The sequence below is a fragment of the Xenopus laevis genome, chromosome 1L (assembly GCF_017654675.1).
Source record: "Xenopus laevis strain J_2021 chromosome 1L, Xenopus_laevis_v10.1, whole genome shotgun sequence".
Taxonomy (NCBI): Eukaryota; Metazoa; Chordata; class Amphibia; order Anura; family Pipidae; genus Xenopus; species Xenopus laevis.
This window is the reverse complement of record NC_054371.1, coordinates 180,634,384-180,649,561: the sequence shown is the minus strand read 5'-3', so window position 1 is coordinate 180,649,561 and position 15,178 is coordinate 180,634,384. Positions and strand designations below refer to the sequence as shown.

Below are 15,178 nucleotides of genomic sequence, written 5' to 3'. Positions count from 1 at the left end.
AGGAGCCATTTGTGAAGAAGAATCAAGTCTGCAAAGTGCAAAATGAAAGGCCACAATATTGCGCCCTGGGGCCCAAATGCTTGTTAAGTGAGCACCTTTAAATGAACCCTCGTGTCATTCTATCAATATATCAAAGTGACATTTTTAGAGATGTGTGGTAAGTTAAACAGAAATATTATTGGTACTGTCAGTGACAATTGGAGGGTTATGTAAACAAGTGGAGTGGTACTACTTGCTTAATTTCTTTAATCTCCTATTTCTTTAGGCATATCACTTTTAAATTTATGAATAAAATCAAATTTTTTAACAAACACCCTGTTGATCGACTGGCGTTCAGAAAGCAGTTCCCAGTTGCTATATTGTTTCTGCTATAATATGATTCCATATCTCCTTTCTAATAACACAATTTAATTTTTTAGAAACAATAAAATGATGTCAACAATGCAGCTATGAAGGGATCTAGAGTTTACAAAGCACAACAATTATAGGTCCACTCTGTCTTGTTCTGGCTTATTGGTACGTACCAAATCAAAGAGGAGAACAAACACAGATTGATTATTATTTGGTTTCTTCGGATTGTATTGAAAAAATCCTTTGATATGTTGCTGGTTTAAAGGTTACAGTGTGGTGAATAATGGACATCTGATAGGATCGCTGACATCTGTGACAGATTGATGGTGTGTTATAAAGAATGATAGAATGAAATCTACTAGTCCATTTACACATAATAATGAAAATGCTTTCTTTCAGCAGTTCTCTACCATACTGAACATTACCTGCCGTTTTTAGGCACCGCACCTATAACCTTTGACTTGGGAGCATGGAGCAAGTGCTATTAGGGAACCTTGTTCTTTACATCTGCCATTGATGGTGCTTTCATTCTTGCACAATGGATGGCTGAGCAGACTACATGCAACTCAACAGCACTTAAAGTTAAAGCAGAGGCTGTAAATTTCAGATTTCCATGGGGTAAGAAGCACCAATTGGCACAAGACACAGGATGGCCATGTAGTTACCACATGTTTATGGCAGATGTTAAGTACAGGGCTGCACTGCACCCACAATGCCGTGATTTGCACCTTGCACTGTATATAATTGTTTTTGGGCACCAATGCTTTATTAAATATACATAGACTAAAGGGACTTACATTGATCATTGCATTAGAAGTGATCCTAAAGAGGGTGGCCCGCTCATTCACAGACTTAATCTTCTCGCCACTCTCTGCAGGCAGTTTGAGATTCTCCAGCTCACTCAGGGAACGCTGGAGGGCCGCGCCATGCTTAGCGATGAGCTCATTGCAAGTGCTGAGGTCATCCAACTTACTATTCAGAGCTTTCAGAGAGCTGTGCAACTCACTCTTATCAGACTGTGAACTCGGCTCTTCATCCCCAGAGTCATCTGTTTCAGTAAAAAGAACAATATATCGTTATGCATTGTGAGGCTCAGTTTAACCAATTGTTCTTCTAATAAACATCTGACACCATATATTGACTATATGACATTTAATTAAAGGATCATTAGCCTCCATTACATCGAACTTGTGTTGGGCCCTTATAACATATTATTAGAGTGGATTGTGGCTTCAGGTCACATACAATGCTTTGTGAAGGGTTGTAGCTGGTGCACTTCAAGAATAAAGTGTGTTACAGGTCTACTCCCCTATAGCAGCCAATCAGATTTTTTTTTTTTTTTAACTCAGGCAAGTTTATTAAAAAATCAGCACATACAAGTCACAGCCATTAACACGCGCAGCGTGCTACAATATATAAATCACGATTTACAAGGAATATAAGCAGAATGGAAATACAGTATATAAACATTATATCATTTATAATTAACATAAAATGCTACACCATTTGACCTTACTTATCTAGTATAGAAAATTGTACCTTTCCCTTAATAAAGTGATGTTGCGTTGATTCACAATCCAACTAATCCGACCATTGGCTCCATATTTAGCCAATCAGAATTTACTGGTTGCCTGGTAGAAAGGAAACACCTGATTGGTTGCTATGGGCTACTAGATGTGGGCAAACGTTAGCCCTTTTATTACCCAGCATATTGAAAGGGCAACAGCCATAGCTTGCCATGTGACCTGTAGCCTCAATACACAGATTAGACAGAAAAGACAAAAGGCAGATTTTGAAGGACATGTACTATATAGGATGGGAAAATAAGGGAATACAGAAACATGGCATATAATAAATTGTTGTGGCTGACAGCTGGTAAACACTATCACATCTCTATGAGCTCTTTTCTGTGTTTTTGCATATGGCCCTATACTAATCAACATGCCCAAACCACAAAGCAGCAGGAAATGGTTATACCTGTGCATCATATGGTACATACATACATTTTCCAAGTTCCCTTCCCAGAGAAAATCTGTGCAGCACGTGTGCAGATGAAGCAAAAACCAATACTTAATGCTACTCCACATATTCTAATTGCAATGTACCATCTCCTGTCCAAAGGCATAATTACCAATGTGGGGTATGTAGCCTAGTGCAGTCCTAAAGCAAATCATGTCCTTGCCAACCAAAAGAGGTGAATAATGTTTTAATCAAGATATTGGCTAATCTACAGGGGCCAGTTTTTCATGGCTGTTCCTAGATGACATTTCATATAATCTCACCAGAGGTAGCAATGTTCTAGGAATGAACCAAATCCAGGATCCAGTTTGGGATTCGAACAAAGCAAGTTTTGCTTATTTATGCTTAGAGATAATGTATATTTTTCCTTTAAATAAAGGCACAAACATATTAATGTACATTATATTTAAAAATAACGAGTAACTATGAGACATACAGAGATCATGATAAATTGGTTGGTGTCATGCAGTTATGACAGAGCCCATGTCCCAGGTGCATATTTGGAGCATGTTAGAGAGATTTCATAAGCTTTTAGATGTGCAAAACAAAAAAGCTCCAAGGATATACATATTTGGGAAGACCAAGCTCATCAGAATACTCATTTCTTGCATTATCTTTAGTTAAACCATGCCTCTTGCTCTGAGCCAGTAACCCCTGGTTTGAAAGTGAAGGCAATATAATGAGCAGGATGACAGGAGACTCTAGGACAGCAGAATTAATGAATTCCCCATACAGCAAACAAAGCATTTTTTTTTTAACCTCTAACAATTTTCAAATGCAGCTAATGAAGCTTTAAACTGTTTTCTTTTAGAAAGCCATGAAATGCTGAACCAACAGATACCTAGAAAGCAATTTATTGTTCTGCTCACCATTAATCGCTAACACAGCTTCAGAGACTATAGAGATGATTAGAAAGGCTTCTCTGCATTAGGGTGTCTGTCTTAATGCTTCAACTTTCATCAACCCACTTATTTATTTAGTTAGTAATCTGAGTACAGGTATCAGGGGCGTAACTACAGAGGGGGCCCAGGAAGGATAGGGGATCCATTATTCAGGAACTCCAAGTAACTGGACGTCATCTTCCATAGACTACGTTTTAAACAAATAATTCACATTTTTAAAAATGATTTATTATCCTTATTGAAGGCAGAACAGTCCTATTTAAAAAAAAATTTATAGGTTTAGGGGGTTATTTGCTAAACCTCAATTTTTTCTGGTCGAGTTTTTTTGGGCAAAAACTTTAATTTTTATAGGGAAAAAAAACCTAAAATTTTTTAAAATTTATTATACCCTGAAGCTGCTAAAAGTCTGAATCCTCAAATCTCAAACCTGCCAAGGTCAAGTAGAAGTCAAAGGCAGATGTCCCTTTTACAATTTATGATTGTGATCTGCGTTTGGTTTCATCTTATACTCTGAAAAATGGAGCCATAAAATCCAAAAATTTGTATGATTCTTGTTTTTGCTCGATTTTATCGAGTATTTTTCCGACAAAACTTTTTTCGAGTTATTTTATTGATAAATAAGATAAAATTGTGGATGTGGAGTTGGTCGAGCTTGGTTTTATAAAAATATGAGATCAATTTGAGTTTTAATAAATAACTCCCTTAATGTATGGTGATCCAAATTAAGGAAAGACCCTTTATCTGGAAAACCACAGCTCCTGACCATTCTGGCTAACAGGTCCCATACCTGTATATAATAATTTTCTTCTTAGATACCCCATGAATATTAGAATTCTTTATCTGTATACATTTTTTAAAGGAGAAGTAAATTTTTAAAATAAGTGAATATAAAATTGATAAAGGTGCTATTCTAAAACGTTTTGCAATATACATTCATTATTTATTTTTTTAAATCCAAGATTTTAAGGGATATTTAAACTGTTAATATGAATTCATTTTGCTACAATGGCACCACCTGCTGGTCATTTTCCAACCATTCTGACCACCAAGTATTCAAGGAAGTTGTCAGGAGAAAAAAAGAGGGCTGGTCTGATGTTCTTCTGCTTAGGAAAGATTTGAGAAAGTTCTAATGTTTTTCCTAACCAGATTGAATGTACATTGAAAAAACATCAAAGTACATTGAAAAACATCAACTGTACTTTGATTTTGTCCAACTATGGCAACCCTAAATCTTCCACCAACAAAGTGACAAAAATAGAGACAGTCAGAACAGAGACTAGAAAGGGACTAGAATGCTCAGAACCAAAATGTGGAACAGGCTGCAATACCGATCTGGAGCAGGTACCAGGAATTGTTGGAGTCAGTTTTAGTAAGGAAAGGATAACGGGCTGAATGTGTGAGGTTTAGCAGATATAAAAATAAATAATTCAAAAGCATTGCCAGTAGATGTCAAATATTACAAAAGAAATGCCAACTGAAGACCTTTTCAGACCTGTCAGTTCTCAGGCATTCATCACCCCAAGAGCTGCTTTGTCAGGAACACTAAATATAAAACAATTCCGAAGGTCACAGTGGATCAGCAACAGACTACCCGTGTGGCTTATCCAGTAGAAATGAGTATGCATTCACCACGGAAGAAGCACAGAGTAATAAAATAGATCCAACCCAAGTCAGTAAGGGCTGCTATGTTAATAATGTGCTAAATAACATCATGTACTTCATCAGCCCTTGATGTCTGATGTTAAACGATTCACTGAACATTTATTATCCGAGAACCAAAAATAATCAATGTGAAGAGCCCAAAATGCGTCTTTTTTGTTTTACTGTATATGTTCAGAATCCATAAATGTCTGATGGCGGGAGAGCAAGAAAGTACGTTTTCTAGTACTATTTGTATCTTGTGCCCAAGGCAGCACAGTTTGTCATTAACATTTTATCATTTCTAATAAGTCGAGTTGTCCCTATCTTTTAAGACAATTACAGTATTGTAGCTTTTTTTTCTGTACTAGTGCTTAGAATTTCTAATGTTATCTGCAGTCAAATAAGGAAAAGTCAAGGATGGATAACTGTTCAGCACATGTCAGCATCATAGCTGGAGGGCTTTGTCTGTTGGTGCAGAAAATGCTTTATGTATCTGATGAATAAGGGGAATGTTTTCTTACTTGATGGTAAATAGCTGGCATAAATCCATTGTGATTTATTTACGATCTAAATAGGACATTTCACAGTTCTCAATTTACTTGAAAAGGATTTTTAGGGGAATATTTAATTTTGCTTCCACACCTTGATAAATATGTCCAATACCTTTCCATAAAGATCTCTGAAATTTCCCTGTGGTGAGTTCTATTTCATCCATTCAACCCCCCTGTAAGTAGAAAATCCAAAAGACCACCCCATTTATGGGACTCAGCATATCACACCTCTAGTACCAGTTTTACTATACTTCTATACGCTGCACTGAGAAAAGTGAATAATCGCTATCATTATGTTCCACAAAGGGCCATGTAACATTACGGGGCAAATTTACTTATGGTCGAATATCGAGGGTTAATTAACCCTCGATATTCGACTGCCGAATTTAAATCAATTCGACTGCACAATTTAAATCCTTCGAATTGTTCGATTCGAAGGATTTTAATCCATCGATCGAATGATTTTTCTTCGACCTAAAAAAGATAACAAAGCCTATGGGGACCTTCCCCGTAGGCTAACATTGACTTCAGTAGGTTTTAGGTGGCGAACTAAGGGGTCGAAGTTTTTTTAAAAGAGACAGTACTTTGACTATCCAATGGTCGAATAGTCAAACGGTTTTTAGTTTCGAATCGTTTGATTCGAAGTCGTAGTCGAAGTTCGAAGTATCCCATTTGATGGTCGAAGTACCCAAAAAAAACATTCGAAATTTGAAGTTTTTTTTTATTCTATTCCTTCACTCGAGCTAAGTAAATGGGCCCCTACGTCTATCTGAAAATTTTAGAATAATATGTTCCCTAATTGTCCTTTAATGTCCACATTTTACATCCTACATACTGTTTGCTACATTTTAAACATGTGACCGGATAAATGACTGCTATTACAATTAATGTCGTTTTTAATCTGATAAATGTTTCCAGACACTGTGGATTGAAATGATTTAGTAATCCTAAAATTGAAACAGGTTATGCACCTCTCACTGCCATATTTATGACAGCCAGACACCCCAAAGGGCTTATCTGTAGTGTGGTCTACAAACATACTGGGTGACAAGGCATCTTCCATCTAGGGATTACATTTGCCTCTATTCAAAATATTACAATAATTCTCATCTGAATACAGTATGGGTGAAAAACGTTTTACTAGTCTTGTGATTTAATGGTTTTCTTGTTAAATCTCATTACAAAAGAGATGTTTTCTAAAAATTTAAGTTGTACTCTTATATATGTGGATCTCTTCTTAGCAACCCATATAGAGGCTGATGAATTAAGGGGAGAATTTAGCACCACATTGTAATCCCACAGGCTTTTACAACATGTATGACTAAGTTTAATGAAAAAAAAGGGAGATGACATCCAAGGTTGCCTGTCCATATCCATCAACTGAAACTGCAGAACTTGTGTCATATCTAATCTCATAACCAGTGGTAGTAAGTGAGCATCAAGTGAACCTATCCCTGAGATTATCAGTCTTCCAAAAGGAGATTTGCATCTATATGGACTTTTGGAAGGTGATAAAAAGTCATACAGCTTCCAGATAAAACTACATTGTACAACTGATATGGTTTATCATAGCAAAATGGACACTTTCCAACTGCCTCCCCAACAGATATCAGGGTATAAATTGGGCAGATATCTATCAGGCAGGTTTGAAAATCCTATGAGAGAGGATCATATTGGCGTGTTGATGCAGTCGATCCCGATGAGACTCACCACAGAAGTAGATATTTATATGAATGGCCAGCTAAAGGCTATGGAACAGCAGGCATTTTATCCAAACTCCATTGATATCCACAGGTCATTTCCCACTGGCACCCTACACCATGATTATCACCTATAGATAATGCTATAAGCAGCTTCGGAACCCCCAGTGTTGCCTTTACACTGACAATAATCTCTGTTCCTTCAGCAATTTCATCACCTTCACATGTAGCAGCAGTAAAAAAAAGCCTCAGGGTGCCATAACCCTGAAGGTAATTGCACAAACTGCATCTTCAGGGTGTCTCTGTGACTTCTCCCTGACAAAAATAAAATAAAATCTGCAATGTCGCTATGTTTTTACGCTCCAGGACACAAAGTCCTGCAACGAACACTGACACCAGCATGTAGCCTGAGGCTTGACTTTGGCACCTGATCAGAAGAATCTCATGAAATGCTTCTCTATATGAGTCAAGAACCCCCATATGGAGCTTTTCTGTACTCCTGCTGGGAATTACATGTATTTCCATTATTTCTTATAGCTGCACGGGTACCTCAATCCAATGCCCTTTCTCATTCATCAAACCGTCAATTACTCACCAACTGCAACACATATCCTGCTCTTATTTTAAAAGGCATGGTTGTTATTTAATTTAACTTTCATCTATAAACGGAACCTCCATGGAAAGGGACACTCCCCTCTGTCGCTACAGAGAATGTCATTGTGGAGGTGACATTGCAGCCATAATTGAGAGTGAAATGTAGAGTGAAAAGCAAACGTAACTGAAAAATTATTTGTACAGAATGAATTCCATACGTACATATACATGGAGGAAGCAAAAGAGGAGAGGGCTAGTTGTCATGGTAACAGGATTATTTTTAGATCGCTGACGTAGTTTAATCCTTTGTATTGGCGGATACCAGGTATTTGCCCGTTCAGTTCCGTATTCAGCAGTGTAAATGTAACACAACAATGGGTATTGACAGTTAATCAACAACAAACACACATAGGCCGAGGCTTCTTATCCTAAATTGCTTGCAAGGACCCCCTATACCAGGAGCATGACAGACCCCCATCCCATGGTCCACAGGGAAAATCATCTGTGTATTAGACAGTGTTGGACAGGCTTCGGATTTTATTTTCTGTGCTTTGTTTTCCTGGCACTTATACTGCATTGAACTTTCTGTGCCTCTGCTTTGGGTGCATGAAAACATGAGCAACGGTCTCCCCTCCAGAGACCATTATGTCGCTATTGGAAATCACTACAATAAACAGAGAAAGAGAGAAAACAAATGCCTTAGACTAGCTGCATATAAAGCAGTACACAATTCCAGTATGGACTGACACTAAAGGCTTATTATCCATGTAAAATGCTGTCCACAAGCAATTGCTGCAATGTGCAATCTCCAATAGATTAAACCATTCATTCATAAACCCCCTTCATATGACACATCCATCCTAATGCATTTTTATAAGTATTGCACAGAAAATAGATGCCGCTGTATGCTGTTTATTCAGCTGACAGTTTGGCAGCGTTTCTTCAAGGCATATTAATAACAAGCACCATTCTGCATATTTCAGTGTTCTGTTTGTTTTTTGTACATTGTAAGGAGATTCCCAGTAGCACACTCTTCTTTCATTGTATTTATTTATATTGCACCGCAGGGTGTGCAGCAGTTTACCAACATACATTTCAGGGAATATGCACAAGTGCCTTAACAAGAAAAAATAATGAGATTACAGTCTGAAAGAGTTTACAATTAGGGGCCCATTCACTAAGTTCGACTGAAGGAATAGAGGGAAAAATACTCGAATTACGAGTACTTTTTTGTGCTCCTCGACTATCGAATTGGCGTAAATTCGCCTGAGTAGAATGATTTGAATAGATCGAGCGCAAAAACGATGCGACTATTCGCCCATTCGATAGTCGAAGTACTGTCTCTTTTAAAAATACTTAGACTGCCTACTTCACCACCTAAAACCTACCGAATTGCTTTAAAAGCCTATGGGAAAGTCCCATAGGCTTGTTTTCTAAGTTTTTAATCGAATAAAAAGGCATTCAATCGATCATTTGATCGAATTAAAATCGTTCGATCGAATATTCGATCGTGCGACTACTCACCGGGCGAATATTCGCCCATTCGACTATTCGCCAGCGCGTAAATTCGCCCGAATTGCCTATTCAATTCTATTCCCCAGTCCAATTTCGAGGGATTTAACCCCTCGAAATTTGACCCTTGATACATCTGCCCCTTAGGGGCCGATTCACTAAGGGTCGAATATCGAGGGTTAATTAACCCTCGATATTCGACTAGGAATTAAAATCCTTCGACTTCGAATATCGAAGTCGAAGGATTTAGGGCAGATAGTTTGATCGAACGATCGAAGGATAATTCCTTCGATCGAACGATAAAATCCTTCGAATCGAACGATTCGAAGGATTTTAATCCAACGATCGAAGGAATATCCTTCGATCAAAAGAAGTTAGCCAAGCCTATGGGGACCTTACCCATAGGCTAACATTGACTTCGGTAGCTTTTAGATGGCGAACTAGGGGGTCAAAGTTTTTTTTAAAGAGACAGTACTTTGACTATCGAATAGTCGAATAGTCGAACGATTTTTACTTTGAATCCTTTGATTCGAAGTCGTAGTCGAAAGTCGAAGTAGCCCATTCGATGGTCGAAGTAGCCCAAAAAAAAACTTCGAAATTCGAAGTTTTTTACCTTCGAATCCTTCACTCGAAGTTAGTGAATCGGCCCCTTAGTGTTGGGTGAATCTGACCCGCTTCACAGAAAATTCAGGAAACTGTGAAAATAGTCTATGTGCGGCAACATTTTTTTTGGACAAGTGTCAAATTGTGTGCCAAATTTTGGGAGCGAGACATTTTTTTTCATCCATTAAAGTTTATAGGCACCATTTTCGCGGCAAAACTTGGCAAAAAATTTTGCTCATCACTACTTACAATCAAATTGAGCACATGTTACCAATGAGGGTCAGCAGACAAATCTTCACATATGTGAACGTATTCCCATTGTAGCAAAGCATTAAAATACTTTTATTATTTCATCACGGTACAGAATGAACGTTTCGGCTCACATCCCGAGCCGAAACGTTGATTCTGTACTGTGAAGAAATAATAAAAGTATTTGTTTTTTAAAGAAATCCCAGGAGTGTGCTACCATATCTGTTTATATGGATAAATTCCTAGGTGCAGCACCCGGGTACTTGCATGAACATATACCCTTAGGAGTGCGGATCCCAGGAACTAGTGTGTGTGTATATATATATATATATATATATATATATATATATATATATATATATATATATATATATATATATATATATATATATATATATATAATTCTACAACTGTGACTGGCTGGGCAGCAATATGCGCCATGAACAACCAAGGGGATTACTATGTGTCACAAAATCAAACAACCTCTGTGCACTAGCCCAGCCCTAACCAATGGCTTGTGAGCAAACCCATTGGATGTTCCTCCTAGTGGCCTCAAAGCAGGTGCTTATTTTTGAATTCCTGGCTTGGGGCAAGTTTTGGTTGTATAAAAACCAGGTGTACTGCCAAACAGAGCCTCCTGTAGGCTGTCAGTCCACTTAACGGGCTAAATAATAGCCAATCACAGCCCTTATTTGGCACCCCAAGGGACTTTTTTCATGCTTGTGTTGTTTGTGTTGCTCCCCAACTATTTTTACATTTGAATGTGGCACACTGGTAAAAAAGGTTGGGGACCCCTGCACTAGCCGATTATTTTTACTGTAGTGCCTATATGTGGACCTATAATTGGATTAAGCCACTGTGATACACAAATAAAGATTGGCATGGCACAATGGAAGTTTTTGATTATGCTAGTATGATTGAATAAACAATGCAACTTAGCTCTGATTAAAACAGAACACAAACCACAAGATGTTTAGGCTTTCTCCTTTCATAAAGTTCAGGACTTTATACAATTATCCCTGTATACAATCCCACAGGTGTAAGGAACATTACATAGCTCTTATATTTGATCTATATCAAATTAATATCTGATTATTTAATAGAGAATAAATGAAAGGCATTGTGAATAAACATAGTGATAAACAAAGCAGCCACATTGGAATACATAACAAGTCATGGAGCTCCGGGGATCTGGCCAAACCTTGACCTCATTATACATAGACAACTTTATTTGCAGTCTTTTTTATCTCCAATGGATATCTAAGGATTCCCTGGTGCAACACCAATAGCTCATTAGTACTGGACGGAAAGGTGCTGGACTTACAATGAGAGGATGGTCTTTAGGGGTGGATTCTCACAGCAGAGCAGTCTTTTTTGCCAGTTGTGAACAAATACATTATGCAAGCAACCTTAAACACTTAGGGGCAGATTAATCAAAATGTGAGTTTAGAGCTTAATAAATAAAAACCTACCAATGTTCTATTCATTCCATAGGTTTTTTTAGATTTGTTTTTATTAATGGGTAACAGTTAGAATAGAATGAATACAACTTGGGTGGGTTTTTATTTATTAGGCTAAGGCCACACTAGTCGATAGCGCCGCGATTTGACTCGCGGCGACTTTTCGCCATGACTTTTAAGCCGCAATCGCTGGGGAAACTTTTGCGCTGGCGTCTATGGGGAATCGCGAAAAATCGCCAGCGTAAAACACACGCGGCGATCTTTTCTCTACTGTCGCTCGAAATTGCCTCGCTAGGCGATTTTGAGCGACAATAGAAAAAAGATCGCCGCGTGTGTTTTTACGCTCGCGATTCCCCATAGACGCCAGCGCAAAAGTTTCCCCAGCGATTGCGGCTTAAAAGTCGCGGCGAAAAGTCGCCGCGAGTCAAATCGCGGCGCTATCGCCTAGTGTGGCCTTAGCCTTAAGCTCTAAACTCTGCCTCTTAGAGGCTCAATTATCAACATTCTGATTCTAGGGTTTTTAGAGGATTTAGAAACTAAGGAAAAAACAAAATCACACATGCTAAATAATTTATTAAAAGAGCCTAATATAAAAAGCATGAACAAATAAAAATGCATAACTAGTCCAAATACTAATACAATAACCTTGAAATCGTTTTTCGTGCAAATACAAATGATAAAAAAACAACTCTAAAAGCTTAAAATAAAGTTTTAAAATTGGAAAAGGACAAATCCCACTGACATTTACATGACCACAACAGCTTTTAGATGGTGATGTTTTGTAATAGTGTTTTTGATGGGTTTTTTTTGTTTAATAAATTGCAAATTTTTCATGGTTTAGAGTATAAGCCACAATTTTTGGTGCTAACAATATAATTCAAGGAAAAGAAAAAAATACGAACGTTAGTAAAGTGGCACCTTAATGGGAAAACATCTTAGGCTTTTATGGCAATTGTCTAGCAAATGATTATATCACCCACAAATATATGATTACATACATACTGTTATAATGATGAATAGTACCACATCCTGCATACAATCATTTCACCAGCAATATCGCAGGCACTGTGTTATACACAGAACAAGAGCGTGGAAACCCATTATCCAGAAAGCTCCAAATTACGGAAAGGTCATCTTGCATAGACTCCATTTTATCTAATAATTCAAATTTTTAAAAATGATTTCCCTTTTCTCTGTAATAATAAAAGAGTAACTTGTACTTTACCCAAACTAAGATATAATTAATCCTTACTGGAAGCAAAAAAAACAGCCTATTGGGTTTATTTAATGTTTACATGGTTTTCTAGTAAACTTAAGGTATGAAGATCCAAATTATGGAAAGATCCATTATCCGGAAAACCCCAGGCCCCGAGCATTCTGGATAACAGGTCCCATACCTGTACACCCTTCCCAGGCAGTACCCACCTCTCCAAAATAAACCACATCTCTATGACCACATCAACACACAGCAACTCATCTTGCATTTAAGAATGGAAAGAGATTTCTCCTAAAAAATAAAACTGCAAGCAAGGCAGCTGGAATTGATCCGTGTACCATTGCCCATCGGCTGGGAAGGTGTAGAACACTGTGTGCTCGTTTTGCAGTAAGTGGATTAATGAAGGCTACAGACCAACAAGATATTGCAGTAAAATAATCTCCATTTCAGGCAATCTGTGTGAATTTTGCCTAGAAATACACTCTGTCTTTTGAATTTTCATATGATTCATACTGCTAGTAATATGGTGGGGAATTACGGGCCATTCAGGGTGTTGTATGCAAAACATTCTACAAATTACTTACTAACTAGAGCTAAAAGGCACTTTAATCTTTAAGTATAATTTGATCTGACCTCAAACATACTGGATATGTGTAATATACACATAGTAAACCAAATTGGTCCAGTCTGCCTACATCCAATATTTGGCAGTGAGGTGGAAACATCTGTATGACATTTGGGCTTTGTGCATAATTGTCAGCATATGTCCACATATGTTGATGGGCAGATTTGATCATCGGACAAAAATCAAGCCTAACATTTCAAAAGGCAAATATTGTCAGATTCTGATCACTTGTTCCGCTGGTTTTCACTCCACATACTTTGTCATCATCATCATCATCATCTTTTTTAACCATATTAATTTTTTGTTCTCCATTAAAATGGTCAGTTGTCAGCATTTCGTATGGATATATTCTACAAAGCTTCATAGAAACCACCGCAGTCTTCATGGAGCAAGTATACAAATATAGCAAATACATTGGGAAATCTAAAATACAGCCATTAACACTTTTAAGTAGTGGCGTAACTAGATGTTATAGGGCCCCACAGGAAATTATTTTTCAGGCCCCCAAAATGTCTAAAGGTTGTTTTACCAATATTTATTGAAACTGTATATGGATATCATGGGGACCCTATACCTCCTGGCCATTGTGAATGATCTACTTCTGTGTCAAGAATTGCAAAATATGCCTGTGCTATTTAAATACTGATCAATCAATATTTTACAATGATGACCACATAAAACAATGTATATTTTGCTTTAGATTCTGTGACATCATCAGTCCGGGTTTATAATATGTAGGGGCAGATATATTAAAGGAGAATTCAACCTGTGGGCAAAAAACCCCGTACCCCCCACCCCATGTAGACCCCCATCCCTCCTCCCCCCAGGCTAACTACCCCCCGGGAAAATGCCCCATACTCCATCCTTACCCCTCGGCACAGATTCTTCCAGCGAAGTTCAGTGCGTCCATCTTCTGGCTCCTCTGTAAGCTGACTGAGAGATCGGTATTTCTGCGCATTCTCAGTTGGAGCAGTTTGCCAGTTTGCGTCAACTGCGCATGCGCAGAATTACATAAAAATTTACGATCTCCCAAGTCAGCTTACCGAGGAAGCAGAAGATGGATGCGTGGAATTCCGCTGGAAGAATCTGTGCCGAGGGGTAAGTATGGAGTATGGGGCATTTGGCATTTCCCCGGGGGGGGGGGTCTACCTGGGGTGGTGGTACGGGGTTTTTTGCCCACAGGTTGAATTCTCCTTTAAGGATCGAGTTATTTTTTGCAAGAGAATTTGAGTTTTCAAGTTTATTTTCTTGGTCAAAAATCAATTTCAGGTTTAAAAAAAAACATTTTTATTTTTTGAGATTAATTATACCCCGACCCTGGAAATAGCTTGAATCTGAAAACACACCATCTTAAGGTGGCCATAGACGTAACAATTATGATCTTAAAAAGATCATTCCAAGAAATATTGTTCGTTTCAATACACACGTGTAGAGCTAAATCGTTAGATATACAGGTAGAAACAAAAGAATTGTACCTGTATCTGACGATTCAGCACTAACAATGGCCAATGTTTGGGTGCCTTCAAAGGCACCTGATCAAAATTTTCGATTTACAAGTTTTCCGCTGATATCGCTCAGCTCTTTTCCCACCATACACGCACTGAATTTCATACGAAAAAATTTTTGTACGATATTATCTGTGTGTTTGCAAATTGATTGATTTTTTCAGGTTGTTAAGCACGATTGTTAACCACGGACTCTCTGATTCAAGCTTTTTCCCTTCGAGATTTTTCTTAAAATTAGAAACCATTCGAG

At 37.9% G+C, this 15,178-nt stretch overlaps 1 protein-coding gene across 1 annotated transcript in view; it reads right to left on the bottom strand.

Annotated features, from left to right (window-relative positions):
- osbp2.L (oxysterol binding protein 2 L homeolog) overlaps positions 1 to 15,178 on the bottom strand; it is a 136,589-nt gene that overhangs the window by 61,900 nt on the left and 59,511 nt on the right. Inside the window, exon 3 of the mRNA XM_018263951.2 lies at positions 1,149 to 1,399. Within this exon, the coding sequence (XP_018119440.1) occupies positions 1,149 to 1,399 (251 nt within the window). The remainder of the gene's footprint in view (positions 1 to 1,148; positions 1,400 to 15,178) is intronic.